Below are 27,634 nucleotides of genomic sequence, written 5' to 3' on the forward strand. Positions count from 1 at the left end.
GCCTCCAGAGCCCAGCTGCTGGAGCCCTGGGGGAGCGGCTGCGGGGCTTGGCGGCTATTTAAAGGGACCCGGGCGCCCCTGCTTCTACCACCCAGGCCCTTTAAATAGCCGCCGGAGCCCCGGGCTGCTGCTGCTACCCTGGTGGGGGTGGGGGAGGGGGGGGCACTTACCTTACAGGGTGGGCTGGGGCTGGCTCTGGCTCTGACCCTCCTCAGCCCCGCCCCTTTCGCCCGAGGCCCCGCCCCTTCTGGGGTCCAGAGCTCGCCCCAGCACACCGGTAAGTCACTCCACTTACTTTCACGCCTGGCCCCTGTGGGGTCTCGCTGGGCCCGTGTCGGCGGGGAACAGCGCAGCCAGCCGCCGGGGAGCTACTCGGCAGCGGGGCCAGCCCCGGCGAGCGGAGACTCTCCATGGAGACCCGGCCCCTTTGCCGGGCCACGTGCGCCGGCTCCGGGGTTTAGCCCCAATCCAGCGGGGGGGGGGGGCTGTTGCCCTCTGGCTGCCCCCCCCGGGCTGCGTCCTCTGTGTGCCATCGGGACCGCCTGGGGCGAGCATCTCCGCCCCCTCCCCTTGCACCCCCATCTCCGCCCCCTCCCCTTGCACCCCCATCTCCGCCCCCTCCCCTTGCACCCCCATCTCCGCCCCGCCCAGGAACAGCAGGGGCAGCCTGAGCGCAGAGCTGTGCCGGGGAATCTCATTTCCATATAGCCATGGTGCATTGCGTGCAGGGAAGCAAGTCCCTGGCCAAGGGGCTGATTTTGCTCCCAATGTCCCCGATTCCGACGATCAAACCCGGGATTTAAATCGGTTCAATTAAATCCCCCCCCCCGCGCCCACCCCCTGCGCCCACCCTCCGTGCCCTGCGCCCTGCGCCCACCCCCTGCACCCCCTGTGTGCACGCCCATCCCCCGCCCCCCCCCCTCCGCGCCCCCCCTCCGCGCCCTGCGCCCAGCCCCCGCGCCCCCCCCGCCCCCCCCTGCCCCGCCCCGCCCCGCCCCGCCTGGGCGCCCGCGCGCCCCCTCCCGGCTGCTGGGAGCGAGGCTCGTCCCGGGGCGGGTCCCCTCGGTGGCTCTGAGCTCGATTGCTCAGTGGAGCGGCCGCTCGGCGCTGGATTGAGCGGCCTGGGCCCTCGCGCCGCGGCCGGTAGGTGCGGGCCGGGTGCAGGGGACTGGCGGGGGGAGGGGCGCCCCCCCCCCTCGGGCTGACCGCGGGGCTCGTGCTGGAGCTCGGCTCGGGGGGGGGGGGTCGCTGCGGCGCGACTCCCCCCCCCGGAGACCAGCCGAGCGCGTCTCCCGCCAGGCGGGTTCCCGAGACCCCCCCGGCACTCGCCCCCCCCCCCGGGGGCCCGGCCCCGCCCCCCTCCCGCCGCTCGGGGACCGGCCCCGCCCCGCTCTAGGGCGGAGCCCCCCCCCCCCCGTCCAGCTGCGGGCCCCGGCCCCGGCCCCGGCGAGCCACACGCCGCGGGGGCGGCGCCTGTAGGGCCCCGGGGGGGGCACGGACCGACCGGCGGCGCCTGTACGTCCCGGGGGGCGTTAAACGTACCTGCGGCCCCGGGGGGGGGGCACATGGACATGCCTGGGGGGGGCGCGGCCCCGGGGGGGGGCACATGGACATGCCTGGGGGGGGCGCGGCCCCGGGGGGGGGCACATGGACATGCCTGGGGGGGGCGCGGCCCCGGGGGGGGCACATGGACATGCCTGGGGGGGGGCGCGGCCCCGGGGGGGGCACATGGACATGCCTGGGGGGGGGCGCGGCCCCGGGGGGGGGCACATGGACATGCCTGGGGGGGGGCGCGGCCCCGGGGGGGGGGCACATGGTCATGCCTGGGGGGGGGCGCGGCCCCGGGGGGGGGGCACATGGTCATGCCTGGGGGGGGGCGCGGCCCCGGGGGGGGGCACATGGCCATGCCGGGGGGGGGGGGCGCGGCCCCGGGGGGGGGCACATGGCCATGCCGGGGGGGGGGGGCGCGGCCCCGGGGGGGGGCACATGGCCATGCCTGGGGGGGGGGGCGCGGCCCCGGGGGGGGGCACATGGCCATGCCTGGGGGGGGGGCGCGGCCCCGGGGGGGGGGCACATGGCCATGCCTGGGGGGGGGGGCGCGGCCCCGGGGGGGGGCACATGGCCATGCCTGGGGGGGGGCGCGGCCCCGGGGGGGGGCACATGGCCATGCCTGGGGGGGGGGGCGCGGCCCCGGGGGGGGGGCACATGGCCATGCCTGGGGGGGGGCGCGGCCCCGGGGGGGGGCACATGGCCATGCCTGGGGGGGGGGCGCGGCCCCCGGGGGGGGCACATGTACAGCCCGGGGGGGGCACACGTACCTGCGGCCCGTGGGGGCGTTGTGCACATGTGGGGACGGTGCACCTAGGTGGGCAGGCAGGAGTCCGGGTGGGGGTCGGGGTGTCCCCGGGGGGGTCAGCGAGGGGCATGGGGGGGCTGTCGGGAGCTGGGGAGCAGGGGCTCGGCCCGGGCAGGGCCGCTGGCCGCATTGTGCCCTCGCCCCTCTGGCCGCGCCTGCCCCAGGGGGCTCCCGGGTCCCTGCCAGCTGGAGACGCTGCCCTATTCTCCGCAGTGCCCCCAGGAGTCCGTGGGCCCCGGCCGTCCGCCATGGGGCTCCTGTCGGACCCGTACCGCAGGCGGGCGCTGTCCCGGCTCATCCTCCGCCTCAACACCCCGCTCTGGTGAGTGCCCGGCCCCTGGCTTCCTGGGCTCCCTGCCGCAGGCTCTGTGGGGAGCTCTCTCTGTTTCCTCCCATCCCCACGCTCTGCTCTCTCCTTCCGTCCCTCTTCTCCTCTCCCTCAGGGCCACCCGTCAGCAGGGCGGGAAGTGGCACACAGCACGATCTCCCCCAGGGCCCGGACACAGCCCTCCTTGCCCTAGGAGTCCAGGGATGGGGGCCAGGCATTGAGCCAGCATTGCCTGCCTGGCAGTGCCAAGTGCTGCACCCCAGAGAGGGAGGGAGCCCAGCTGGGGCTCAAAGCCGTGGCCCCCACGTGCACAGATATCCTCCCTGTTAGACCTGACCCCTTCTCTCATGGGGCAATGGGGCCTGGGCAGGGAGTGCGGAGGGGAGCAGCCTGGGGTCTTCACCCCCTTGTGTTTCCTGTCTGCAGCATTCTCAGCTACCTGGCTGGACTGGGCTGGTTCTTGGGCCTGGCCTCCCCACCCTTCACCCTGCGCTCATACATGTCAGAGAACGCCATGGGCTCCACCATGGTGGAGGAGCAGTTCGTGTTTGGCGAGAGGGCACTCTCCTACGCCCGGGAGTTCGCTGGCCACAAGAAGAAGGTGGGGTGAGTTCAAGCCGCCAGTAGTCGGGGGAGCCCTGGCCAGGGTACAGGCCAAGCACTTCTCCGAAGGCCCCAGGCCAGCAGGGGAGGAAGGGTGGCACCCCGTGCCAGCTGCCTTTGTAATACACAGGAGTGTCCTGCCAGGGCCCAGCCTGCAGCACTCAAGGCAGGTGAACTGTATGCTGGGAGTTGTAGTCTCTAGGTGCTAATGGAGGGGGTGGCTCCGCAGGGCCCTGCAGTTTGCTCTCCTTGTGCATTGCGCTGGTGTGTCTCACTCTGCAAGGCCGGGCAGTGGCACTGGGCAAGTCTGTGCCTGTGGGTGGGTAGAGTGTGGCCCTGGGCTCTGAGAAGGACAATCTGGGGTTTGCTATGCGCGCTGGGCTCTAGCGTTACCCGTCCCCCCGGGCAAGAGGGCCCCGTTCCAGCCCATCATGCTTCCTGTCTCCTTTCCCAGGGGGATCCCCGTGGCCTGGCTGGAGAAGACCATGTGGAACCTGGGCCTGGAGGTTTATAAGCAGCCCTTCTCCCGCACTCTGCCCTTCCCCGACGAGACACGTGAAAGATACGTACGTGCCAGGCTGGGACCGCAGTCCCTGGGAGCTGCCCCATCTCTGTCCTGGGGGTAGGGCACAGATGAGCTGCAGGCACTGGGGGTTGGGGAGTTTCCCCCCTGGGCTGGGGGTTGGTGCAAAGGGACAGATGCAACCCCTACGCCCCGTGGGCTAGCACCTCTCCACAGAGCTCTGGGGCTTCTCGCAGGATCCTGGCCCTTCCTCATCTCCATACCATGTGTGCTGATCCAGCAGGTCTGCTTCACAGAAAAGGGGTAGCAGAACTGAGGGGCTGACAGCACTTGAGGGGCCAGGGCCAGTCACTGGGCAAAAGGCAGGAGCTGAACTAGCTCGCTGCATGCAGCTCTGCACCCAGTCCCAACCCACAGCCTCTGCTATCCCAGTGCTGGGCTCCCCCCTCCTCAATCCCAACCTGAGCCCCCTGCTATCCCTGCCATGGACTTCCCCCCTGCCGCCAGTTGCTGGTGCTCCTCAGCCCCCTGCTCTCCCCATTCTGGGTCCCTCCTCAGCAGACACCACGATGCTGTGTTTGGCTCTGGGGTGGGAAGAAGCCCCTTCCAGGGCCTGGCTCCCTGCAAAGCCCACTTCTTTTGTGGGTGGGGCTCGGTTCCACTGTCCTGCTGAGCCCTGGTTCCCTCCCTGCAGATGGTGAAGGGTACGAATGTGTACGGGATCCTGCGGGCACCACGTGCGGCCAGCACAGAGTCCTTGGTCCTGAGCGTGCCCTGTAGCATGGGGCAGCACAACAACCAGGCCGTGGGTCTCATGCTGGCCTTGGCTTCCTACTTCCGGGGTAAGTGAGTACATGCCTGGGGGGTGGGGCCTGTGGGAGTGGCAGGGAGGTGCTGAGTCAGGTGCACCTGAGTGTGGCTTGCTGCTCAACAGTGCATGGGCCAGGCCTTTGTGTGACCTGGTGACGGAGGTCCTGTGGCCCAGGAATCTGGTGGGGTTCCTAGGGCTATATCAGGCTCCCGGGCAGGGCGAGGGGGGTTCCCGGGACTGTATTGGGCTCCCCCATGGCCTGACGAGAGGGTTCCCTGGCCCATATCAGGGTCCCTCCCACCCCTGGCCCAGTGAGGGGCTTCCTGGGGCTGCATTCCCCCCGGCCTGGTGAGGAGGGTTCCTGGGGCTGTCAGGCTGTTCAAATCAGACTCTCATGTCTCAGCCCCTCCCCTTGGCATCTGTGCAGTGTGTAGAGCACGGAGGCCTCTGCCCTGTTCACAGACGCCCGGGGGCCCAGCTGCAGGTAAGTGGCGGGTTCCTCCTGGGGCTGCTTCAGGCCAATCGCCCTGTGCAGGACGGGGTGTGTGGCTGACTAGGCTGTAGTCCCCAGGCATCTGCTGACACGGGCCCCGCCGTGGTGCATACTGCTCCCTGGGGCCGGCTGGCCTGGCCCTCGCTGACACGGGCAGTGCTTGTCTGCTTGCAGGTCAGATTTACTGGGCCAAGGACATCATCTTCCTGGTGAACGAGCACGACCTGATCGGCATGGAGGCCTGGCTGGAGGCCTACCACGATGTCAATGTCACCGGTGAGGCCAGAGGAGCTGTGGGGGCAGGGCTGGGTGGGGCGCAGCAGGGGGGCCCTGGGCTAGAGTGCAGCACTCTGGTGAGTCGCAGCCAAACACTCACTGAGCAGGCACAGCTGCTCGCTGCTCTGAGGGGCTGTTTCCAAACCGGGGAGCTGGCTGGGGCTTTCTCCCCGCAAGCTGGGTTCTGGGCAGTGGGGGCTGCCTGGTCTGAGCTGCTGCTGTGCTGGCAGAGGTGCTCTCCTCGGGGATGCTGGGCCGGGCCGGAGCCATCCAGGCGGCTGTCTCGCTGGAGCTGAGCAGCGACGTCATCACCAGCTTCGATGTGGCCGTGGAGGGGCTGAACGGGCAGCTGCCCAACCTGGACCTGGTCAACCTCTTCTACGCCTTCTGCCAGAAGAACGGGCTGCTGTGCACCATCCAGGGCAAGGTGAGAGTTGGGGGTGGGGAGCCCAGCACCATGCATGTCAAGGGGGTGGGGGGTGTTCCTGGCACCATCAGGGCAAGGAGGCAGGGGCAGCACCATCCAGGGCATAGTGAGATTGGGGGTGGGGGGAGTGTTCACAGCCAGACTCCTCTCCCTGCTGGTTTCTCCTGACCCCCTCCCCCACTTTCCCAATTGCACCCCCGGCCAGGCTCCTTGGCTGTCAGGGCAGGGGTGGGGTGGACTGCATGGGGGGGCAGGGGGCAGGCCCTGATGTCTCTGCCCTGCAGCTGCAGCGCACGGACTGGGACACGCTGCCGGCCTATGTGCATAGCCTGCAGACCCTGCTGCTCATGGTGCTGAAGCAGGGCTCCGGCCGGCCCCAGGGCGACCATGGCCTCTTCCTGCGCTACCATATCGAGGCCATCACTGTGCGTGGCATCAACAGCTTCCGGCAGTACAAGTACGACATGGGCACCATGGGCAAGTGAGTAACACCCCTGCGGGCAGGGGCCCCTGCTCCCCCAGTATGCAAGAGCCGGGACGGAGGGGCTGGCCTGGGCAGCAGGGGCGCTGCGGGTCAGGACTGAGGAGCACCAGCTGGGCTGGGGGATGGAAGGAGCCCAGGGTTGGGATGGCCGGGGGGCTGTGGATCAGGACTGTGGGCTCTTGGCAGAGCCAAGGCCTGGGGAGCCTAGGGGAATGCTGGTCTAGCTCAGTGTGGGGACTGGCCAGGGATGGGACTGAGAGGCTGTGCCCCCCGTTGTCCCACACTGCCACCCCTGGGCGAGGACGGTGCCAGCATCCACCCTGCTGAGGGCCTGCCCCGCAGGACGCTGGAGGGGATGTTCCGCAAGCTGAACAACCTGCTGGAGCGCTTGCACCAGTCCTACTTCTTCTACCTGCTGCCCTCGCTCGCACGCTTCGTCTCCATCGGCGTCTACATGCCGGCCGTCGGCGGCCTCGTCCTCGTCCTCGTCCTCAAGATATCCCCGGTGCCGCAGCTGCAGGGGGAGTGGGAGAGCTCTGGGCTGCAGCAGGGTCAGGCCTAGGGACGGGGGCGCAGGTGGAGTCTCTGCTCAGACTCAGGTTGGGGAGGAGCCGGCGTTTTCCACGAGGCCGCTGAACTGCGCAGCCCTGCCTGATGGGGGAAGGGGGCGCGTTCCCAAGGCTGACAGGAGGGGACCCCTCACCACTCTGCAGTGCCCCCTCTCCACAGCCTGGGTCCCGGTGAGGAGCTCGCTCTGGGAGGCAGGGGCTGCGCCTGTCTCTGGGGAGCAGGGATCTGCCCGTGGCTGGGTGAGGGTCGGCGCAGGGGCCCAGTGGGTCAGGGGGTGCTGTGTGGTTGGTTTCCTTGACTCTGCCCCACGCCCTCGACCTGTGGATGAAGCTGAGTAAATGTGATGCGGGTGCCGAGGAGCCGCTCTGCGATGGAGACAAGGGTGCTGCCCACGCTGCCGCCGAGGTGAGGGGTTGCAGGGCCCTGCCCTGGCCGCTCCTGGAGCTCTCCAGGCCCAAGGGCAGCTACTGCCTTCCTCCCCTATCCCCCATGGACTCCCCCGCCGTGGGTTCTCAGGTTCCTGGCCATCTAAAGGACGTCTATGGTACCTGCTACCGCAGTATGCAAGCGCCTCCCAATCTTTACCCTCATCACCCTGCACAGATCAGGACCGGGGACCTGCCCAGGGTCCCCAGGGCGTCTGGGGCAGGGCAGAGAGCTCCTAAGTCGAGCGATCACCCCACTGGGCTGCCCTGCTGTGTAACCCTCCCCACCACAGCTCCTGCCCCTTGGTTCGATGGGCCCAGCCCCTCAGGAGATGCTGCTTTGGGGCTGGGCTTGAAGTTGCCCAGGGCCCTTTCCCCGGGGCAGGGAGGAAGATTTGGGGTCCCCTTTGCCCCAGAAACTGGGATTCCTCCAAGGCTGAGGCCTGATGGGGTTGGCTCTGGCCCTGGTTCAGCTGCCCCTGCTTAGCTTCCTCCCTTCCCCGCCCCGCAGGAGTCGCGGCCTGGCCTGCTCACCCTGGTGCCACCTCTGCTGATCTGCCATGCCACAGGCCTCACCCTCTACTTCCTGCCTGTGCTGGGCCAGCACGTGGCCACCCAGCACTTCCCCGTCTCGGAGTCGGAGGCCGTGGTGCTGACGGTCACGGCCGTCTACGTGGCCGGGCTGGCGTTGCCACACAACACGCCCAGGTACGTGCGGGTCCCGGCAGGGAAAGGCAGGGCGATGCGACGAGATCCGGCGCTCACCCAGGGCCAGCAGCAGGTTGTGCTCTGGGGTGAAGTCAGTGGGCCAGCAGGAACACAAACAGGCCTAATACGCATACACAATGACTCCAGAGCTCTCTCCCCCAGCAGGGGGCGCTGTGGGGAGCAGGGCGCTGGCTGTGGGAGCCTGTCCCGGGGGGGGCCCTATGGCATTCTCCAGGGTACAGTCTGGACTGCTGAACAGCTGTCCCCCCTCAGTTCTCCAGCCTGGGGTGCCTCTTACACCGCCACTCCTGGTCTGCCCACACAGCCTCCAGCATGTAACTCACTCCCGGCTGAGTTACATGAGTGCTCTAGCCAGCCACTCCTGAATTATATAACAGAACAACACAAGCAAATTCCCAATCCCAGACTTTCCCCACAAATGTGCGTCTTGTACTGCCCAGCTCTTTACTCCTAGACAATACAAGCTCATAGAAAGTCTGTCATTTCATTAATAGAAAATGATATGCACAAATCCTGCTATCTCAAATGGAGTACCCCAGACACTTCAGTACAAGCACACACTGGTTTAGATAAAACAATAACACAAGTTTATTAACTACAGAAAGATTTTAAGTGATGAGGGATAAAAGTCAGAACTGGTTACAAAGAAATAAGATACCTAACTTAGCAAGCTATGCAAACTTAAAGCAAAAGGTTTTCTCTCACTATGTGTTCTAGCAATCTTACAGCCAGGATCTAGCTCCAGTCCAGTGATGCTTCCTTTGTCTTTCAGGTGTTGTTGGTGCTGTGAGTAGAGATGAAGGGAGAGATAATCTGGGGAGTTTGTTCCCCTTTCTTACAGCAATTCTCTTCTTTGAGAATCCTCTCCAGCTGGGGTCCAGGTGGCCAAGTCCCTGGGATGGGAGCTTCCAGCTGTGTCTGTGCCAAGATGTAAATTTCTCACTCACACCCTTTTTCCTGATAAAGAATGCCTGCTTAGCCAGGTGATAGTCCATTGGAGTTTGTTGACACCTGACTGAGGCATCAGTTGGCCTTTTATCTTTGAGGAACTGGTTTGTGCCTGCTTTTTTAAATTTGGAGCGTATCTCAGTAATGTCATACAGTAGAATTTTATAATCGGACTTTATATAAATGACTGCCTAGCAAGGAGTACTGCAGAAAGGGATCTGGGGGACACAGTGGATCACAAACTAAATATGAGTCAATAGTGTCACACTGTTGCAAAAAAAAGCAAATGTCATTTTGGGCTGTATTAGCAGGAGTGTTGTAAGCAAGACACACAACGTAATTCTTCTGCTCTATTCTGCATTGATTAGGCCTCAGCTGGAGTATTATGTCCAGTTCTGGGCATCACATTTCAGGAAAGATGGGGACAAATTGGAGAAAGTTTAGAGAAGAGCAACAAAAATGATTAAAGGTCTAGAAAACATGACCTCTGAGGGAAGACTGAAAAACTGGGTTTGTTTAGTCTGGAGAGAAGAGAAGACTGAGGGGGAACAAGAGTTTTCAAAAACACAAAAGGTTGTTACAAGGAGGAGGGAGAAAAATTGTTCTCCTATCCTCGGAGGTTAAGGAGAGGAAGCAATGGACTTAAATTGCAACAAGAGGGGTTTAGGTTGGACATTAGGAAAAACTTCCTAACTGTCAGGGTGATTAAGCACTAGAATAAATTGCCTAGGGAGGTTGTGGAATCTCCGTCATTGGAGATTTTTAAGACCTTGTCTACACTTACCTGAGGATCAACGCTGCGGCAATCGATGCATCAGCAGTCAATTTAGCGGGTCTAGTGAAGACCTGCTAAATCAGGGGCGGGCAAACTTTTTGGCCTGAGGGCCACATCGGGTTTCAGAAATTGTATGGACGGACAGTTGGGGAGGCTGTGCCTCCCCAGACAGCCAGGCGTGGCCTGGCCCCTGTTCCCTGATGGCCTCCTGCCCCTATTCAACCACCCCTTCTCCCTGACCGCCATCGGACCCCCCCGCCCCTAACTGCCCCCCACTGCCCCGTCCAACCCCCCCCGGACTTCTGCCCCATCCAAACACCCCTTCTCCCTGTCCCCTGCCTGCCCCCTGCCACCCCATCCAACCCCTCCTCTCATTCCTGACTGTCCCCCAGGGACCCCTGCCCCATCCAACCACCCCTTCTCCCTGACTGCCCCCCGGAACCCCTGCCCCCATTCAACCCCCTTGTTCCCCGCCCACTGATCGCCCTGACCCCTATCCACCCCCTGGCCTCTGACCACCTCCCAAACTCCCCTGCCCTCTATCCAACCCCGCTCCCTGCCCCCTTACCATGCTGCCTGGAGCACTAGGACAGGCAGCTGCGCCACCCAGCTGGAGCCAGCCACGCAGCACAGAGACCGGGTCAGGCCGGGCTCTGTAGCTGCACTGCCCCAGGAGCTCAGAGCTCCCCCGCCCAGAGCATCGCGTTGGGGGTGCAGTGAGCTGAGGCTGCAGGGGAGGGGGAACAGCGGAGGAGGGGCCGGGGGCTAGCCTCCCCAGCCAGGAGCTCAGGGGCCAGGCAGAAAGGGCCCGCAGGCCGTAGTTTGCTCACCTCTGTGTTAAATCGACCGCCAATCGCTCTCTGGTTGACTCCTGTACTCCACCTGATGGAGAAGGGTAAAGGGGAGTTGACGGGAGAGAGTGTCTCGTCAATGTTGCGTAATGTGGACCCTGCAGTAAGTAGATCTAAGCTACATTGATTTGAGTTACGCTATTCACATAACTCAAATTGCGTAGCTTAGATTGACTTTTCCCTTTAGTGTTGACAAGGCCTAAGAGCAGGTTGGACAAACACCTGTCAGGGATGGTCTAGGTAATACTCAATCCTGCTGTGAGTGCAGGGGACTGGACTAGATGGACCTCTCAAGGTCCCTTCCAATTCCATGATTCTATGAACTTTACCTACAATGTTGCCACACATTTTACCGGGACAATAATGATCAGCACATGATGAGTTTTCACAATACCTCATAAGGCATGCTTTATACAGAATTGTGTAAAAAGGGTGAACATAGCGCCCTGTGACAGTCTATAGAAAATGGTACCTTTGGTTCTCTGCTGTTTCTCAGCCCTGGCCAGAGCGGGGGCTAGGCAGGTGTCTGTGGGGCCTGACAGTCATTTCTCTGCTCTGCAGGGTGCTGACTGGCTGTGGGAGTGAACGCGGCTGGATGACCCTGAAGCTTCTGTCCCTGCTGTACCTGGCCATGCAGCTGGGCTGCATTGCCCTTATTAACTTCTCCCTGGGCTTCCTCCTGGCTGTCACCATGGTGCCCGTTGCAGCCATCGTCCAGCCCAAAGGCCCCAAGTAAGTGGCACCTGTGCATTTCCCATGGTATCCAGTGAGGCGGCCCAAGGTCACCTAAGCCAGGCCTGTCCATGAGTGGCCGGGGCTCCATGGCCAGTCTCATCCTTGGTGGGCTCGCTCTGCAGGTGCCAGGATCCTTATTCTTTATCCTTTATTCTTGCCAGTAAGTTAAAGAAGTATGGGCTGGATGAATGCACTATAAGGTGGATAGAAAGCTGGCTAGATTGTCGGGCTCAACTGGTAGTGATCAATGGCTCCATGTCTAGTTGGCAGCTGGTATCAAGTGGAGTGCCCCAAGGGTCGGTCCTCGGGCCGGTTTTGTTCAATATCTTCATAAATGATCTGGAGGATGGTGTGGATTGCACTCTCAGCAAGTTTGCAGATGACACTAAACTGGAAGGAGAGGTAGATACGCTGGAGGGTAGGGATAGGATACAGAGGGACCTAGACAAATTAGAGGATTGGGCCGAAAGAAATCTGATGAGGTTCAACAAGGACAAGTGCAGAGTCCTGCACTTAGGACGGAAGAACCCCATGCACCGCTACAGACTAGGGACCGAATGGCTCGGCAGCAGTTCTGCGGAGAAGGACCTAGGGGTGACAGTGGACGAGAAGCTGGATAGGAGTCAACAGTGGGCTCTTGTTGCCAAGAAGACCAATGGCATTTTGGGTTGTATATGTAGGGACATTGCCAGCAGATCGAGGGACATGATCGTTCCCCTCTATTCGACATTGGTGAGGCCTCATCTGGAGTACTGTGTCCAGTTTTGGGCCCCACACTACAAGAAGGATGTGGAAAAATTGGAGAGAGTCCAGCGGAGGGCAACAAAAATGATTAGGGGACTGGAACAGATGACTTATGAGGAGAGGCTGAGGGAACTGGGGATGTTTAGTCTGCGGAAGAGAAGAATGAGGGGGGATTTGATAGCTGCTTTCAACTACCTGAGAAGTGGTTCCAAAGAGGATAGTTCTAGACTATTCTCAGTGATAGAAGATGACAGGACAAGGAGTAATGGTCTCAAGTTGCAGTGGGGGAGGTTTAGGTTGGATATTAGGAAAAACTTTTTCACTAGGAGGGTGGTGAAACACTGGAATGGGCTCCCTAGGGAGGTGGTGGAATCTCCTTCCTTAGAAGTTTTTAAGGTCAGGCTTAACAAAGCCCTGGCTGGGATGATTTAGTTGGGGATTGGTCCTGCTTTGAGCAGGGGATTGGACTAGATGACCTCCTGAGGTCCCTTCCAACCCTGATATTCTATGATCCTTGCTTGGGTACAGGCAGGGTGCCTTGAGAACCAACAGCCAGTCCAAGGGATGGGCTGGAAATCCCCTCCCCAACCAGGGACCAGGCCCATATGCTGGTATTGGTAATCTGTCTACCACCAGCCTCTCCCAGCATGGGGAGCTGTAGGCATAGGCGTTCCCTGCTCCTCCATCCTCTCAGAGCACCCCCTGCTCAGGGGACTAGGGCAGGAGCACTGGGAGTTGTTGGGGAGCTCCTGGCCATTCCAGCCCCAGCCTCTCCCAGCAGGGGGCGCTGTAGGGAGTGGGGCAGGAGTGCTGGGATTTGCCCCTTTTCAGCCCAGCCCTGCTGGCTGGTGCGCCCCAGGCTGCCCCACTCTGATCCCTGCCTGCGTCTGTCTCCCAGGTATCTGTATGCAGTGCTACTGGTCCTGGTCACTCCAGCTGTCACCCTCCTACTCAGCATCATCCTGTACCAGGAGCTGATCGAGTACCCCGTCTCAGCGCTGGAGTGCTGGCAGCTCTTCCTGCAGGCTGTGTCTGAGGGCCTGCTGGACCACTACCTCTACGGCTCCATAGTCTTTCCCTTCATCGCCCTCTTCGTCTACCCCTGCTGGCTGCTGCTCTGGAATGTGCTCTTCTGGAAGTAGCTGGGCCCCTCTGCCTGGCCCTATGTCTCCTGGGGGAGGAGGCTGCTGACTGGGCCCCCGCCTGGCAACTGGATCCCAGGATCTGGGTCTTGCCCTGGAGCCATCCCATGTTCTCAGGCTGGAGCCTTGCACCTTTGTTCTGGAGGGAGAAGGCTGTTCTGGGGCCTGCAGCAGGAGTCAGTTCCCCTCCCTTGTGCTCAGTGGCCTCAAGAGGGCCTGGGGTGCCCACTGCCTGCACTCCACTGAACTCAGCTGTCCTTGGGCTTCGCATGCTGGGACCTTTGCCTTCGGGGGGCATCTGCCAGCTGGTGCACAGGGGAGGGGACACGGCACCGGGCTGCGGGCATGGGAGCAGTGATGCTTTGGCCTTGCTTGTTCCCACAGACAGAAGGCAGATGGCGGGGCTTAAGCTGGGAGAAGCAGGAGGCAGTACTGGAGAGGCAGGTCCCCTTGAGTCCACATAGGTAGGGGAGTGGAGGGTGCTCCCCACTCTTCCTCATGCATGGGCTGGATATGCCTTCCTCAGCATTGGGGGAGGAGAGGAGTGGGGCATTCAGGTTTGCATACTCCTCCACTGTATACAGGTGGGCCAGGCCCCTACAGCAGACTGGGCTGGGGGAATCCACAGGGATTGGAAAGGCAAGTGCGTGCCAGGAGTGTTCATCTTTGTAATAAAATAAGAAGAAAAGCCTTTGGCAAGTGTGGTGAGGGTGGTTCATAGCTGGTGCTGGCGGCACCCACAGGCCTCCATCCTTGGGCTGGGTCCTGACCAACTGTAGGTAAATAAGATGATCCAGCCTTGGGGAGCTTACGAGTTAGGAAGGGAGCTGCTCAGCAAGGGGGGAGAGAGTCCAATTCCGCGTACACTGCAAGTGAGGGGTAGGGGGTTAGGACAGCAGCGCTAGCTCTCCCCATCTGGCACGTGACAGCAGCATGGCAGAGGCAGACCTTGGAAGGACAGGTCAGGGAGGGGGGTTCCTGCGGGAGGTCAGGCAGAAGGCAAGGAGGTGGTTGTGGAGGTCTTGTGTCAGCAGAGGAGGCCGGGCCAGATGCAGTGAGAGATGTGGGGTGAAGTCAAGTTTAGGGGGCAGCCCAATTTACACTGCAAATCAACATCCCCCATGAAGCCACTGCTGTGGTGGTCCGAATGCAGCAACACCAATCTCTGTGCCCAGCTTCTCTGTGCCTGGTTGTGAACTAGGTCCACGCTGGGGAGTACAGGCCCCCCCTTCCGATGTTCAGAGCTTTCAAGGGCATTGGCCCCCTCTCCTCAGAGGACACCTTTCCCCCTGCTGCTGTGGCCTTCCCCCACCCTGGAACCACTGGCTGCGAGGGGGAGGTTCATGAGTGCAGGAGCCAGAACTTGCCCCGGAGTTGAAGCGAGGGAGTGGACTTCTCCCCAAGCCTCGGCGACACTGAAAACTCAAGTCGACCTTGAGTTGGTCAACTTACAGCCACTGCAGTTCGTGTGCGCACTGATGGTCTGTCGGGTGCCTGTCCGCACCTGGCGTGAGGGGGCAGTGTGGGGATGAGACCCGTGGCTCGCAGCTCCCCCCCGCCCCCGGAGCCTGGCTATCCCCCCCTGGCTGGCAGCTCCCCCTGGCTCATAGCTCTCCTCCTACTGTCCCAGGATCCTGGCTCTGCCCCCCGGAGCCTGGCTATCCCCCCCAGGTCGCAGCTCCCCCCCCCCCCGAGCCTGGCTATCCCCCCTGACTGGCAGCTTCCCCCCCCCGACTGGCAGCTCTCCTCCTACTGCCCCGGGAGTCTGGCTCCGCCCCCCGGAGCCTGGCTATCCCCCCCCAGGTTGCAGCTCCCCCCCCCCCCAGAGCCTGGCTATCCCCCCCGACTGGCAGCTCCCCCCCTGGCTCATAGCTCTCCTCCTACTGCCCTGGGAGCCTGGGTCTGCCCCCCGGAGCCTGGCTATTCCCCCCCAGGTCGCAGCTCCCCCCCCCAGAGCCTGGCTATCCCCCCTGACTGGCAGCTCCCCCCCCCCCGGCTCATAGCTCTCCTCCTACTGCCCCGGGAGCCTGGCTCCACACCCCGGGAGCCTGGCTATCCCCCCCAGGTCGCAACTTCCCCCCCCCGAGCCTGGCTATCCCCCCCGACTGGCAGCTCCCCCCCCCCCGGCTCATAGCTCTCCTCCTACTGCCTCAGGAGCCTGGCTCCACGCCCCGGGAGCCTGGCTATCCCCCCCGGAGCCTGGCTATCCCCCCCGACTGGCAGCTCCCCCCCCCCCGGCTCATAGCTCTCCTCCTACTGTCCCAGGAGTCTGGCTCCGCCCCCCCGGAGCCTGGCTATCCCCCCCAGCTTGCAGCTCCCCCCCCCAGCCTGGCTATCCCCCCCCGACTGGCAGCTTCCCCCCCGACTGGCAGCTCTCCTCCTACTGCCCCGGGAGTCTGGCTCCGCCCCCCGGAGCCTGGCTATCCCCCCCCCCCAGGTCGCAGCTCCCCGCCCCGGAGCCTGGCTATCCCCCCCGACTGGCAGCTTCCCCCCCGACTGGCAGCTCTCCTCCTACTGCCCCGGGAGCCTGGCTCCGCGCCCCGGAGCCTGGCTATTCCCCCCCAGGTCGCAGCTCCCCTCCCCCAGAGCCTGGCTATCCCCCCCGACTGGCAGCTCCCCCCCCCGGCTCATAGCTCTCCTCCTACTGCCCTGGGAGCCTGGGTCTGCCCCCCGGAGCCTGGCTATCCCCCCCCCCCCAGGTCGCAGCTCCCCCCCCCCCGAGCCTGGCTATCCCCCCCGACTGGCAGCTTCCCCCCCGGCTCATAGCTCTCCTCCTACTGCCCCGGGAGCCTGGCTATCCCCCCCCAGGTCGCAGCCCCCCCCCCCGGAGCCTGGCTATCCCCCCCGACTGGCAGCTCCCCCCCCGGCTCATAGCTCTCCTCCTACTGCCCCGGGAGCCTGGGTCCGCCCCCCGGAGCCTGGCTATCCCCCCCCAGGTCGCAGTCCCCCCCCCCGGAGCCTGGCTATCCCCCCCCCAGGTCGCAGCCCCCCCCCCGCAGCTCCGCGCTCGCCCCCGGGCTCCCCAGCGGGGCAGCCCCTGGAATCTCCCCTCCCTGCCCGGAGCGGGGGCCGGGGCCGGGGCCGGGGGCAGGGAGCCGGGCGGGGAGGCCCGAGGACTCTGCTGGGGGGGCCGGGCCCAGAACGGCGCGGAGGGGGAAGGGCTGGGGGGGCGGAGTCCCATGGGGTGGGGGCGTGGCCCAGGCCCGACCCGGCCCAGCGCTGCCGCAAGGCTATGACCCCATGACCTCCAGCGCGGGGGCTGTTTCCGGTGGGGGCGGTGCTTCCGGCTCGGCGTCGCGATCCACGTGACCGGATATCAGTTGTGCCCAGAGGCGCTGCAAGCTCCGCCCTTTCCGCGTCTCCTGCCGAGCCCCGTCCCCTCCCCACTCGGCCGCCGTAGGCCCGGCCCGCGCGGTGCACCCTGGGAAGGAGGCGGACCCCGGCTCCTCTCCAAGATGGCGGCGCTGTCGGCGGCGCGGTGCCTGGTGCTGCGGACCCGGGGCGGCTCCCTGCTGCCGCCGCCACCCGGGCCCCGCCTGCGGCCCCCCCAGGTGAGACCCGCCGGCCGCGCCGCGCCCCGGGCCGCGCCCCCCAGGCTCTGCGCCCTGCCCGGCCCTGAAGGTCACCGGGGCGCGGCGCCCCCGCCCGGTCGGGCCCGGGGCCCCGCAGCTGGGGAGCGGCCGCTGGCCCTCGGGGCGCTCCGGGCTGGGTGTGGCCGGGCGGGGACCCCCGGCGGGCGCCTCTCTCGCCTCGGCAGGCCGCGGGGCGGGGGCGGGGGCGGGTCTCTCGGCGGGGGCCGCGCTGCGCGGATCTCGCCCCGCAGGCGGCTGCCGGGGGGCCCCGCAGGAGCGCGGCCGCCTCCTGCTGCGCGCTGGGGAAGCGGGAGCCTTCGGAGGGGTCAGGTCGCCGCCCTCAGCTGCGGGCTCCGGCTCCCTTTCCCTTCCTAAGCGTGTCTGCGAGCCTTGGCTGTCCCCTCCCGCACGGGCCTGGGTCTCCCCAGGGAGCGAGCCGCGGGGCTGCCCCTTTCCCGAGAGCCGCATCTGTTACCGGGGCATCGTCCCCTGTACGCTCCTGCAGCTCGTGAGAAGGCATTTGGCCTTCCCAGCACTGAGGAATTATGAACGAACCCTCCTCTCTCTACTAAGGTGTGTCAAGGTCATCACTCCCGTCTTCCAGTCAACAGGGTTTTATTGGAAACTGGATGTAATTAAACCTGAGTTTATTCTTTTCATCGATTCCAAGGTCCAAAAGGATTGTTGTGATCATGTGGTCTGACTGCCCGTGTAACACGGGCCAGACACCTGCCCCAAGATCATTCCTAGAGCAGAGCTTTAGAAAAACAGCCAGTCCTGGTTTAAAAAATCACCAGTGATGGAGAATTCACTGCGACCCTTGGGAAATTGTTCCAGTGGTTAATTACCCTCCCTGTTAAAAATTTACGCTTTATTTCCTGTCAGAATTTGTCTAGCATCAGCTTCCAGTGACTGGATCATGTTAGACCTTCCTCTGCTAGATTGAAGAGCCCGTTGTTAAATATTTGTTCCCCATATAGGTACTTACAGACTGATCAAGTCACCCCTTAAACTTCTCTTTGGGAAGTGAGATTGCAAGTTTGATAAAGGTAACTACATAGCTGTAATAGACTTAAATTTTTGTAAGGTTTTTGGCTAAGTAGCAGACAACATTCTGATAAACCAGCACTGTATGGGATCCGAGTACGTGTCCTGTGAAAACATACAGAGAAAGACAACAAAATGATTAGGGATATGGAACAGCTTCCATATGAGGAGAGATTAAAAAAACTGGAATTTAAAAAGTTAGAAAAGAGATGACTAAGGGGGGATATGATAGAGGTCTATAAAATCATGAATGGTGCAGAGAACATGAATAAGGAAGTGTTATTTACTACTTCGTATAACACAAGAACCAGGGGTCACTCAATGAAATGAATAGGCAGCAGCCTTAAAACAAAAGGAAGTATTTCTTCACACAACGCACAGTCAATCTGTGGAACTCGTTGCTTGAGTTGTTGTAAAGGGCAAAAGACTGACTGGATTCAGAAAAGAAAGAGAAGTTCCTGGAGGACAGGTCCATCGATGGCTATTGGCCAAGATGGTCAGGGATGAAACCGCATGCTCTGGGTGTCCCTAAACCTTTGTCTGCCAAAAGCTGGGGTTGGACAACAGGGATGAATCACTCAATAAATTGCCCTGTTCTGTTCATTCCCTCTGAAGCATCTGGCATTGGCCACTGTCAGCAGACGGGATACTGGGCTAGGTGGACCATTAGTCTGCCCCAGGATGGCCGTTCTTATGTTAAATGGACTAACAGCGGGCTAAGTGAGAGATCTAAGAAAGTAGTTGTTAGGGAGGGAACCACTCTTAAATGGGAGAGTCTGGTGGTGGTCCACAGGGATTAGTACTGGGCTTGATGCTATTCAACTTGTGGGGGATAGCTTAGTGGTTTGAGCATTGGCCTGCTAAACCCAGGGTTGCGAGTTCAATCCTTGAGGGGGCCATTTAGGGATGTGGGGCAGAAATTGGGGATTGGCCCTGCTTTGAGCAGGGGGTTGGACTAGATGACCTCCTGAGGTCCCTTCCAACCCTGATATTCTATGATAAGTGTAATATAAGATCACTGCTAATAAAACTTGTGGATGACACAAGGGTTGGCAGAGTGGTAAATAGTGCTGAGGACAGGCCAGTTGTACAGAGATCTGGATCGCTTGGTAAGATGGACCCATTCAAACAAAGTGCAACCAAATGGAAAGTTACACATTTAGGAAACAGCAATGCAGGCCTGACCTACAGGCTGGGGGATTGTATCCTGGACATCAGTAACTTTGGAAAAGATCACAGGGGATGAGCAACTGAACAGAAGTCTGCTGTGTCAGAAAGGGCTAATGCAATCCACGGATGTATAAATGGGGAGTAGAAGTGGGGAGGGGATTTTACCTCTAGCCATGGTGTTGCTGAAATGGACCCTGGAACGCTGCAGCCACTTCTGGGGGCTACGTTTTAAAAAGGATGTTGAAAAATTGGAGAGGTGCAGAAAAGAGCCACAAAAATGATTCACAGGCTGGAGAAAATTCCTTAAGGAGCTCAATCTGTTTAGTTTACAGAAGAGTGAGAGATGATTTGATCACAGTGGGTAAGGACTGTCACAGGAAAAAACACCAGGTGCTAACGTGCTCTTTGATCTAGTAGGGTGGCATCTGGAAGCTGGCGCAAGATAGTTAGATGAGAAACTAGGTACAGATGTTTAGCAGTGAGGGTGGTGAACCACTGGGACAGACTCCCCAGGAACGTATAGAGTCTCCACCTATGTCTAAGTCCTCACATCCATGCTAGTTGCCTTTCAGGAAGCATCAGCCAATCAGTTTACTGGGCCCAATATTGGGTAACTGGGTGGGATTCCCTGGCCTGTGCTATACGGGGGATCAGACTGGATCCCTTCTGGTCTTAAACTCAGAGAAGCAGCAGCATGGTGAGACACCATGACTTGTCCAGGTCCAGTGCTTAAATCAGCATGAACTGGGTTCCTGGCTCCCAGTCCCCATGCTCAGATTAGTGCTTTCTGCAGAGGTGTTGGCGTGTGGTGTGCTGCAACAGGCATCGCTGTAGTTAGTGTGGCTGCAGCTGGCTGTGAGGTGGTCCGAGTGGGTATTGAATGGTGCTGAACTCTGCTTTGTGGTTCCTTGTGTTGGCATGGCTGCTTCCCTTGCCATATTGGTGACAAGGCGCTGCAATCAAACAGCAGCAGCTGCCCCGGAGCTCAGTGGGACTTGCTGAGATGGGACCATGTGCACTCATGTGACACTCCCAGCGCTGGCCTCTCTGCCTGTGTCCACTGGCCTGCAGTCGGGGTGGGTAACAATCAGTGATGACAAACATTGGATTTTTTTATTTAAATTAAATACCTTTGTTTTAAAAAATCTATTTAAAATTAAATTTGAAATTGACAGTCTATGTTAAGGCTTAAACTTACTGTAATCTATTAATCGTTTAATCTAAATATAAAATATAGTGTTAAGCTGTACACATTTATCACTGAAGTTTTAAGGAATATCAAACCACTGAACTGGTGGAGTCTCTGGCTAAGCACTGGAAACCAGAGTTTGTCGAAGCGCTAAACCTGCTTTTGACAGCGGCAGCCTGTTTTGCAGGTGCAGAGGGAATATTGTCTTAATTTCAGTCTATTCCTCGAGTTCAGTTCAGTGACTAGTTCATTCAAAGGTAAGAAACCAATTGGGAGCTGAAAAAGCAGGAAAACTTTTCCCCTCTTCCAATCTATGAATAAAAACAAGGTGAGAGAGGATGAGATCTACTAGCTCTAAAATCCTGACTGTTTCTGGTCACCACATTCATCAGTTCAATTAATTAACTACAGATAATACGTCCTTTGTTTAACACCTGAGTTAGTTTTAAATACAACACATACATAAGGCAAACAATTGATCGAGGTGTCCACCACACTCAAGTTAGTTTTATTTAAACTAATAAAAAGATTAAAAGTACTGTTTTGTGCACTTCAATTAAATTCCAAATTCTATCCAAATCGAGCTTGATCCAAATCACAATACAAATGTAACCTAGTAAATAAATGCACCATTTGCAATTTTCTAATTTAATAAATCAGGAAAGGTAGGGTCTGTTCTGGGTCTGGCGTGGAGCACGGTGTAGTGGTTATAGACAATCTAGCCACTCCTGTGAATGTGGCACATGCCTTGTGAGAGGCTGTGTGGCTAAGAGTTGAGCCCGTCACCTGCTGTCCATGTCTCACCCCTTCACTCCCGCCGATGTGGAGGGCTCCACTGTGTGACACTGCCCACGAGATGCTGTGGGGCTGGGCCTGGTTACTGTCCTGCCCTGCTGTGGGAGCTCTGTGCCCCCTGCTCACTCCCACCATGGATGCACATGGGTCAGCTCCCTTGAGGGCTATTGGGCCTGGGCTTTCCGTAGTCCTGCCCACTGCTCCCCTTGTAGAGAAGAGGGGAAGTTGCTTGTCCCAGTGCCCCAGAGACCCCCATCTCTGTGAGGGGTGGGCTGAGAGGCCTGGACTCGCCCCATGTGCCTGGTCCTGGCTGGCTGGCTTAAACAGAATCCATCCAGCAGGGAGCTCTGGAGAGCCACAGCCCACCCACCTGCTGCTTCCCACCCGTACCCCTCCGGTGCAAGTGCTCCAGGGCCCCCGCTGGGGGCTGCCGCTCAGACAGCTGAAATTTCAGCTCCAGCTCCTGACCCCGCTGGGCCCTTCCCAGTCTGTGTGGAAGGGGGACTCTGCTTCCTTCTGCTCGGGCGGGAGCAGGCCAGTGTCTCCTGCCTGTCGGGGGAGATGGAGGCACCCGGCTGAGCAGGCTTGGAGGCATGTTGCATCCTGTGCGCCCACAGGCTGCTCCCCCACCCTCCTCTCCTGGGGCGTGGGAAGGTTCCAAAGGCCCCGCCGGCGTGGACTCTGGGGAGTGTGGCTGGGGGCGGGTGCCCCTTGCTGGAGCTGGCAGGCTGACCGGCGCTCGTCTGTGTTCCAGGCCAGCATGTCGTCGCTGTCGGGCATGTCCCGTGGCAGGAAGGTGGCGCTGTCCGCGCTGGGCGTGCTGGCGGCCGGCGGGGCTGGCCTGGCCCTGGCTCTCCACACGGCTGTGAGTGCCAGTGACCTGCTGCTGCACCCTCCCAGCTACGCCTGGAGCCACAATGGCCTGCTGGCCTCCCTGGATCACGACAGGTCGGTGAGGGGGGCGCCGGCTGTCCTGGGGATGGAGTGAACCCATGGCTGGAGGGAGGGCAGCCCGGGGGTGAGCTGCCAGCCCCCTGCAGGGGGTCAGAGCACAGGCAGGTGGGGAAGCTGCATCCCAGGGGTGACAGGTCAGCCCCACAACTCTTGGTTCTCGCTGGCCCTTGGCTGATGTTCAGGCTCCCCCAGGGAATGCTGGGGGCTTGGGGTCTGGCTATGGCACAGGGGCTTGCTGTGACTCTCCTCCTCCAGCCCCCTCCCACTCAGAGCCATGGGGAGCAGATAAGGTTAGGCCAGGCAGAGGGGCTCACGGCCTCCTCCCTCTTCCCAGCATCCGGCGCGGCTACCAGGTGTACAAGCAGGTGTGTGCCGCCTGCCACAGCATGGAGTACCTGGCCTTCCGCAATCTCATCGGCGTCTCCCACACCGAGGCTGAGGCCAAGGCCCTGGCCGAGGAGGTGAGACTGACAGCGGTGGGGACTCTCCGAGGGGGGATCCACACCCCAGTTCTGGCAGCTGGCTCTTGCTAGCTGGTGTGTGTTGGAAGTGGGGGGAAGAGCTGGACTCGCTGCCATGTGCCCTCCCAGGCCCTTGGTGATGGGAAGCTCGCCCCTCACAGTCATGCACTGTGGGCTGCCTGGGCCCCAGCCCAGTGCTCTGCGTCTGTGAGAGACAGAGGCCCCAGCCTGGTGCTCTGTCTCTGCGACCTGGTGGGATGCAGTGGGCCCCTGACCCCAGCTCAGTGCTCTCTGTGGGATGCGTGGGGGCCCCTGGGCCCCAGCTCGCTTCTCTCTGTGGGGTGGGAGGGCCCCTGGCCCCAGCTCCGTGCTCTCTGTGGGGTGGGCCCTGGGCCCAACTGTCTGCAGCCTGGTAGAATGCTGGGGCCCCAGGCCCTGGCTCAGTACTCTGTGGGGTGAGCTGGGCCCCAGCTCAGTGCTCTCTGTGGGACGCGGGGGCCCCTTGGCCCTGGCTCAGTGCTCTCTCGTGCCAGGCGGGACGCGGGGGCCCCGGGCCCCGGCTCAGTGCTCTCTGTGGGACGCGGGAGCCCCGGGCCCCGGCTCAGTGCTCTCTGTGGGACGCGGGAGCCCCGGGCCCCGGCTCAGTGCTCTCTGTGGGACGCGGGGGCCCCTTGGCCCTGGCTCAGTGCTCTCTCGTGCCAGGCGGGACGCGGGGGCCCCGGGCCCCAGCTCAGTGCTCTCTGTGGGACGTGGGAGCCCCGGGCCCCGGCTCAGTGCTCTCTGTGGGACGCGGGGGCCCCTTGGCCCTGGCTCAGTGCTCTCTCGTGCCAGGCGGGATGCGGGGGCCCCGGCTCAGTGCTCTCTGTGGGACGCGGGAGCCCCGGGCCCCGGCTCAGTGCTCTCTGTGGGACGCGGGAGCCCCGGGCCCCGGCTCAGTGCTCTCTGTGGGACGCGGGGGCCCCTGGGCCCCGGCTCAGTGCTCTCTCGTGCCAGGCGGGACGCGGGGGCCCCTGGGCCCCGGCTCAGTGCTCTCTCGTGCCAAGCGGGACGCGGGGGCCCCTGGGCCCTGGCTCAGTGCTCTCTGTGGGGCGTGGGGGCCCCTGGGCCCCGGCTCAGTGCTCTCTCGTGCCAGGCGGAGGTGGTCGATGGCCCTGATGAGAACGGCGAGATGTTCACGCGCCCAGGCAAGCTCTCCGATTACTTCCCCAAGCCCTACCCCAACCCTGAGGCGGCGCGAGCAGCCAACAATGGGGCGCTGCCCCCAGACCTGAGCTACATCATCAGCGCCAGGTGAGGCCCCCTCCAGTGCGCCCTTGGGGGGCTGAGCAGCTGGTAACAGGGCAGCCGGGGAGGAGCGCAGGGCCCAGCTGGCTGGGCCAGGTCTCAAAGAGATGCTGGAGCAGTGCATGCTGGGACTAACTCAAGCGGCTGGAGCTCCCATGCACAGATGGTGCTGGGGACAAGCTGAGCCCAGGTGGGTGCTCTGTGCTGCGGGCCCTAAGCACACCTAGTGAGGCCTAGGGCCCACCCCCAGGAGAATCGGAGGCTCCTTTCAGGCCCTCCCACTTCCTCCCCCATCTCGGGGTGTCAGTGGGTCGGAGGCCGGGATTTCACTGCCGAGGGCCCATCGCCCTGGCCTGAGGGGCAGGGCAGCCACACAGCATGGCTGCTCTGGCCTGGGGGCAGCTGGGTCTCAGCCAGGGCCTGGGATCTCACCTGGCCTTGTCTTTCAGGCACGGGGGTGAGGACTACGTGTTCTCCCTCCTCACCGGCTACTGCGACCCGCCCACTGGGGTGGTCATGAGGGAAGAGCTGCATTACAACCCCTACTTCCCGGGGCAGGCCATCACCATGGCGCCCCCCATCTACAACGAGATCCTGGAGTTTGAGGATGGTAAGAGGTGCTCTGTGCCGGGAGGCCCCCAGCCTGTCCCGGAGCGGGGTCCTTTCCAGCCAGGGGCTTGTGGAGGGTCGGCTGAGGTGCCTGTTGCCTGCACAGCTGCAGCACAGAGCCAGGGCCTCGTGCCCCAAGCAGCCTGGAGTCCCTTCCTTGTTGGCTGTGCTCTGTGCTTCTCCCCAGGGGCCGGCCCCAGCCTGCTCTGGGCCTGTGCTCGGGGCACCATGGACCCTGCTCTGGGCCTGCGCGCGGGGTGGGGCAGGGCAGAGCGCCCGCGGACCCTGCTCTGGGCCTGCACGCGGTGGGGCTGGGCACGGGGTGGGGCTGGACACCCGCAGACCCTGTTCCGGGCCGCACGCGTGGGGTGGGGCTGGGCGCCCGCAGACCCTGCTCTCAGCCTGCACGCAGGGGGTGCCCGCAGACCCTGTTCCGGGCCGCACGCGTGGGGTGGGGCTGGGCGCCCGCGGACCCTGCACACGGGGCGCTGCTGACTCTGCTTTGTCCCAGGGACCCCGGCCACCATGTCCCAGATAGCGAAAGACGTGTGCACGTTCCTGAGGTGGGCAGCAGAGCCGGAGCATGATCACCGCAAACGCATGGGAATGAAGGTCAGTGCCTGCCCCCAGGGTGCTAGGGACAGGGGCTCCTCTCTGGGGAGCCTGGGGAGTGCCCTGGACTGGAGGGAGGAGCCCAGCCTGGCCTGCTGGCAAGGCTGGGTATGTGTCTGAGCGATTCCTGCCGGCCCTCACCCTGGCCAGTGCCTTGGGTCCATGCACTACTGGGGGAAGGTGCTCGGAAGCAGGGCAGGGCCTGGCCTAACCCCTTCTCTTCCCTTCCCAGATGCTGATCATGGTTGGCCTCCTGGTGCCCCTCATCTACTACCTGAAGCGCCATAGGTGGTCTGTACTAAAGAGCAGAAAAATCGCGTACCGGCCCCCTAAGTAAGAACTGGACCGGAGCCTGCCACCCTGTGGGCCTTGGCCACCCAGCCGCCGCGCGGCACCTCCCTGGACAGGAATGTATGTACAGCTGGACAGACAGACGGGTACAGCCCACTCCTCATGACGTGTTACTCTTATTTAATGTCCTCTCCCTTGGACACAGCCGCTCGTCTGCTAGGCCTGGGAAAGGACTCTGGGAAGGGGGGCGGCTGCTGTCTGCACGTGCCCGCTGCGGGGGGCAGAAATAAACCTTCAATCTTCAGTGGGGAGGTGTGGTGTGGTGTGTTGGCCTAGGCCCTGCCCGGGGGGCCCTCACCTTCCCCTGGCCCTGTCACTCCCACCTGCTGCCCTGCCCTGCCTCCTTCCCACCCCCAGGGGAGCCCAGTACAGCCCGAGGGGAAGGCCTGTGCCCTGCAGCCCCAGCTTCCGGGGGGCCTGTGTGTAATGGTGGCATTTATTCAATGGTTCTGTCCCCAGAGCAGCATCTGTCTGAGTTGTGTGGGGGTCAGCGGGGGACGCAGCACTCACTTTACTGAGGGAGGTGCCTGATAGAGGCTGATTCTCCCCCCCCCCTCCCCACACACACACATGGCAGTGTGGAGGGGCCCCTCTCCCTCCCTCAGGCTTCATGGAGAGCTGCCCTGTCCCTCTCCCTAGCATGCTGCATGGTAGGGCACTGCCCAGAGGCCTGGCTGGGGTCCTCCGTGCTCCCTCCCCGGGCAGTGTGGGTGGGGCAAATCAGTTACCCCAGCTCTTGGCCACTGCCGCTAGCATCTCAGGGGCTGCAGTGCCCTGCGGCATGGGCACCAGCTGCTGCCCCGGTGCCTCCAACAGATGTGTGTGTTGCTGTGCAGTGGCCCTAACTGCCTCCCCGAGCCAGACCAGCCTGGCACAGGCCCCATCTCCACAAGCGTGGGCTCTCCTGCCATGCCAGCTGGGGGTGGCACCGTTCACAGCCTGAGCTGCCCAAAGGGGCAGAGAGCCCAGCTGGGGCCTTTTGGGGCTGCTTCCTTGTACCAGCTCCGGCAGGCCACAGCCACCCTCAGGAAGTAAATCCTTCAAGCAGCCTGGCCATGAGCTGGGCAGTGCCAGGCTGCCCCCAACAGCTCAGCCCGAGGGGTGAGAGGGAGGCCAACCTGGAGCAGCTTGTGCTATGCTGGGCATGGGGGGACTGGGCCAGGGCCGAGGGATGTCTCTGCCCCCCACACATGACAGTAAGGGATAAGTGTGCAGCTTTCCTGGGCCCCGCGGGGCTGGTGGCTCCTGGACCTGCCCCTGCAACCCAAGGATCCTCCCAGAAGTGGGGAACAGCCAGCCTCTGTAAACCCCTGCCCCCCGAGGTTGTCACGGGGAGCTCCCTGTGTTGGGGGAGGCACTCAACAGCCACAGGAGAGGGTACAGGGCAAGTGAAGGCAAGGCCCAGGTTAAATTGCAGGGGGGCTGAGGACCTCTCTACACCAGGAGCATTTCCCCACCCCCAGTTACCCCAGCCCTGCATAGCTCCAGAAGCACAAATATAGCCCTGGGGCCAGGCAGGCAGGTGCAGAGGCAGCAGCTGCTCTGAAATCCTGACCCCAAACAGCTCCCTCCTGGGCCTGCCTGGAGCTGCAGAGACAGGCCCAGCCTAGGGCTCAGCAGGAAGAAGGCCCTGGGCCAGGTTCAGAGTGGGAGGTGAAAGCCCCCCAGAGCAGGGAGGAGCCCCTCAAGGCACTGCACGGGCAAGGGCTAGGCGCTCCCCCAGGAGCAAGGCACCTGCCTGACCTGTGCTGGGGCTAGGGGGCTGCTGCGTGGGGAGGCCCAGGCTTGGCTCCGCGTGCTCAGTGGCAATTCTGGCAGTGCGGGTGGCACCTCTGCCCATTGACGTTACAGCGGCATCCTCCACTGGTGTCACCAGGGCCCTGGAGGGGAGGAGAGTGTCAGGGGGGGACGCCGACGACGGACAACAGAGACACCTGCCCCCAGCTGCCTGTGGGGGGGAGGGTTCAGCAGCATCTCCCCACCTCTCCCTGGGGGGCTGCATTCAAAGGTAAGAGGAGCCAGAGCCAGCTGCCCCCCTCCAGCCCCCAGGAGCAGCATGCCAGGGCCAGGGAGGGTCCCACCAGCAGGAACAGCTCTGGAGCCAGGGTGGGGGCTGGGGGAGGGGAAGGCTGCTGCTCCCACATGCACGAGCCTCAGGGCTCCCTCCAGGGGGAGGGTTGGGGGCACCAACTCTAGTTCTGCCTGGCTCGAGGGGCGGCTCCCCTCCTGCCCAGAGCCCAGGCTTCTAGCCCATGTGCTGCCCTGAGCGCCCCTCTTCTAGCAGCTGGGGCAGAGCCTCGGGCACCGGAGCCCCATGGCCTGGCAGGGGGCCAGGTCAGCTTTTCCCTGCCTGGTGCAGTAGCTCACGGG

At 62.4% G+C, this 27,634-nt stretch overlaps 3 protein-coding genes across 8 annotated transcripts in view; 2 read left to right on the plus strand and 1 right to left on the minus strand.

Moving 5' to 3' along the window:
• Nucleotides 1-211: 211 nt before the first annotated feature.
• Nucleotides 212-13,911, plus strand: GPAA1 (glycosylphosphatidylinositol anchor attachment 1). 3 transcript variants are annotated; one of them, XM_073329816.2, is made up of 13 exons: nucleotides 212-277; nucleotides 2,570-2,678; nucleotides 3,111-3,290; nucleotides 3,742-3,853; nucleotides 4,505-4,652; nucleotides 5,289-5,390; nucleotides 5,621-5,817; nucleotides 6,102-6,298; nucleotides 6,644-6,797; nucleotides 7,181-7,276; nucleotides 7,808-8,004; nucleotides 11,161-11,331; nucleotides 12,977-13,911. In XM_073329816.2, the coding sequence occupies exons 2-13, from the start codon at nucleotides 2,605-2,607 to the stop codon at nucleotides 13,218-13,220; spliced, it is 1,872 nt and encodes a 623-aa protein (XP_073185917.1). In that variant the 5' UTR covers nucleotides 212-277; nucleotides 2,570-2,604; the 3' UTR covers nucleotides 13,221-13,911. The 3 variants fall into 3 exon arrangements, with proteins under 3 accessions (XP_073185917.1, XP_073185916.1, XP_073185918.1); XM_073329815.2 differs by lacking the exon at nucleotides 212-277 and adding an exon at nucleotides 1,038-1,143; XM_073329817.2 differs by lacking the exon at nucleotides 212-277 and adding an exon at nucleotides 1,442-1,515.
• Nucleotides 13,912-16,637: 2,726 nt separating this feature from the next.
• Nucleotides 16,638-25,508, plus strand: CYC1 (cytochrome c1). 2 transcript variants are annotated; one of them, XM_073329821.2, is made up of 8 exons: nucleotides 16,683-16,771; nucleotides 17,773-17,841; nucleotides 21,748-21,941; nucleotides 22,282-22,408; nucleotides 23,541-23,698; nucleotides 24,142-24,302; nucleotides 24,813-24,913; nucleotides 25,146-25,508. In XM_073329821.2, exons 3-8 carry the CDS (start codon nucleotides 21,754-21,756, stop codon nucleotides 25,248-25,250), a joined length of 840 nt encoding a protein of 279 aa, XP_073185922.1. In that variant the 5' UTR covers nucleotides 16,683-16,771; nucleotides 17,773-17,841; nucleotides 21,748-21,753; the 3' UTR covers nucleotides 25,251-25,508. The 2 variants fall into 2 exon arrangements, with proteins under 2 accessions (XP_073185921.1, XP_073185922.1); XM_073329820.2 differs by lacking the exon at nucleotides 17,773-17,841 and having other exon boundaries at nucleotides 16,638-16,771.
• Nucleotides 20,228-27,634, minus strand: part of SHARPIN (SHANK associated RH domain interactor) — a 56,272-nt gene continuing 48,865 nt past the window's right edge. For 2 of the 3 annotated variants that reach the window (XM_073329818.2, XM_073329819.2), the window contains one exon: nucleotides 25,368-27,144. In XM_073329818.2, the coding sequence (XP_073185919.2) occupies nucleotides 27,064-27,144 (81 nt within the window). In that variant the 3' untranslated portion in view covers nucleotides 25,368-27,063. Of the gene's footprint in view, nucleotides 21,962-25,367; nucleotides 27,145-27,634 lie in introns of those variants that run through there. The other variant, XR_012157050.2, reaches the window with a different exon arrangement.

This window comes from Lepidochelys kempii, chromosome 2 (assembly GCF_965140285.1).
Source record: "Lepidochelys kempii isolate rLepKem1 chromosome 2, rLepKem1.hap1, whole genome shotgun sequence".
Taxonomy (NCBI): Eukaryota; Metazoa; Chordata; order Testudines; family Cheloniidae; genus Lepidochelys; species Lepidochelys kempii.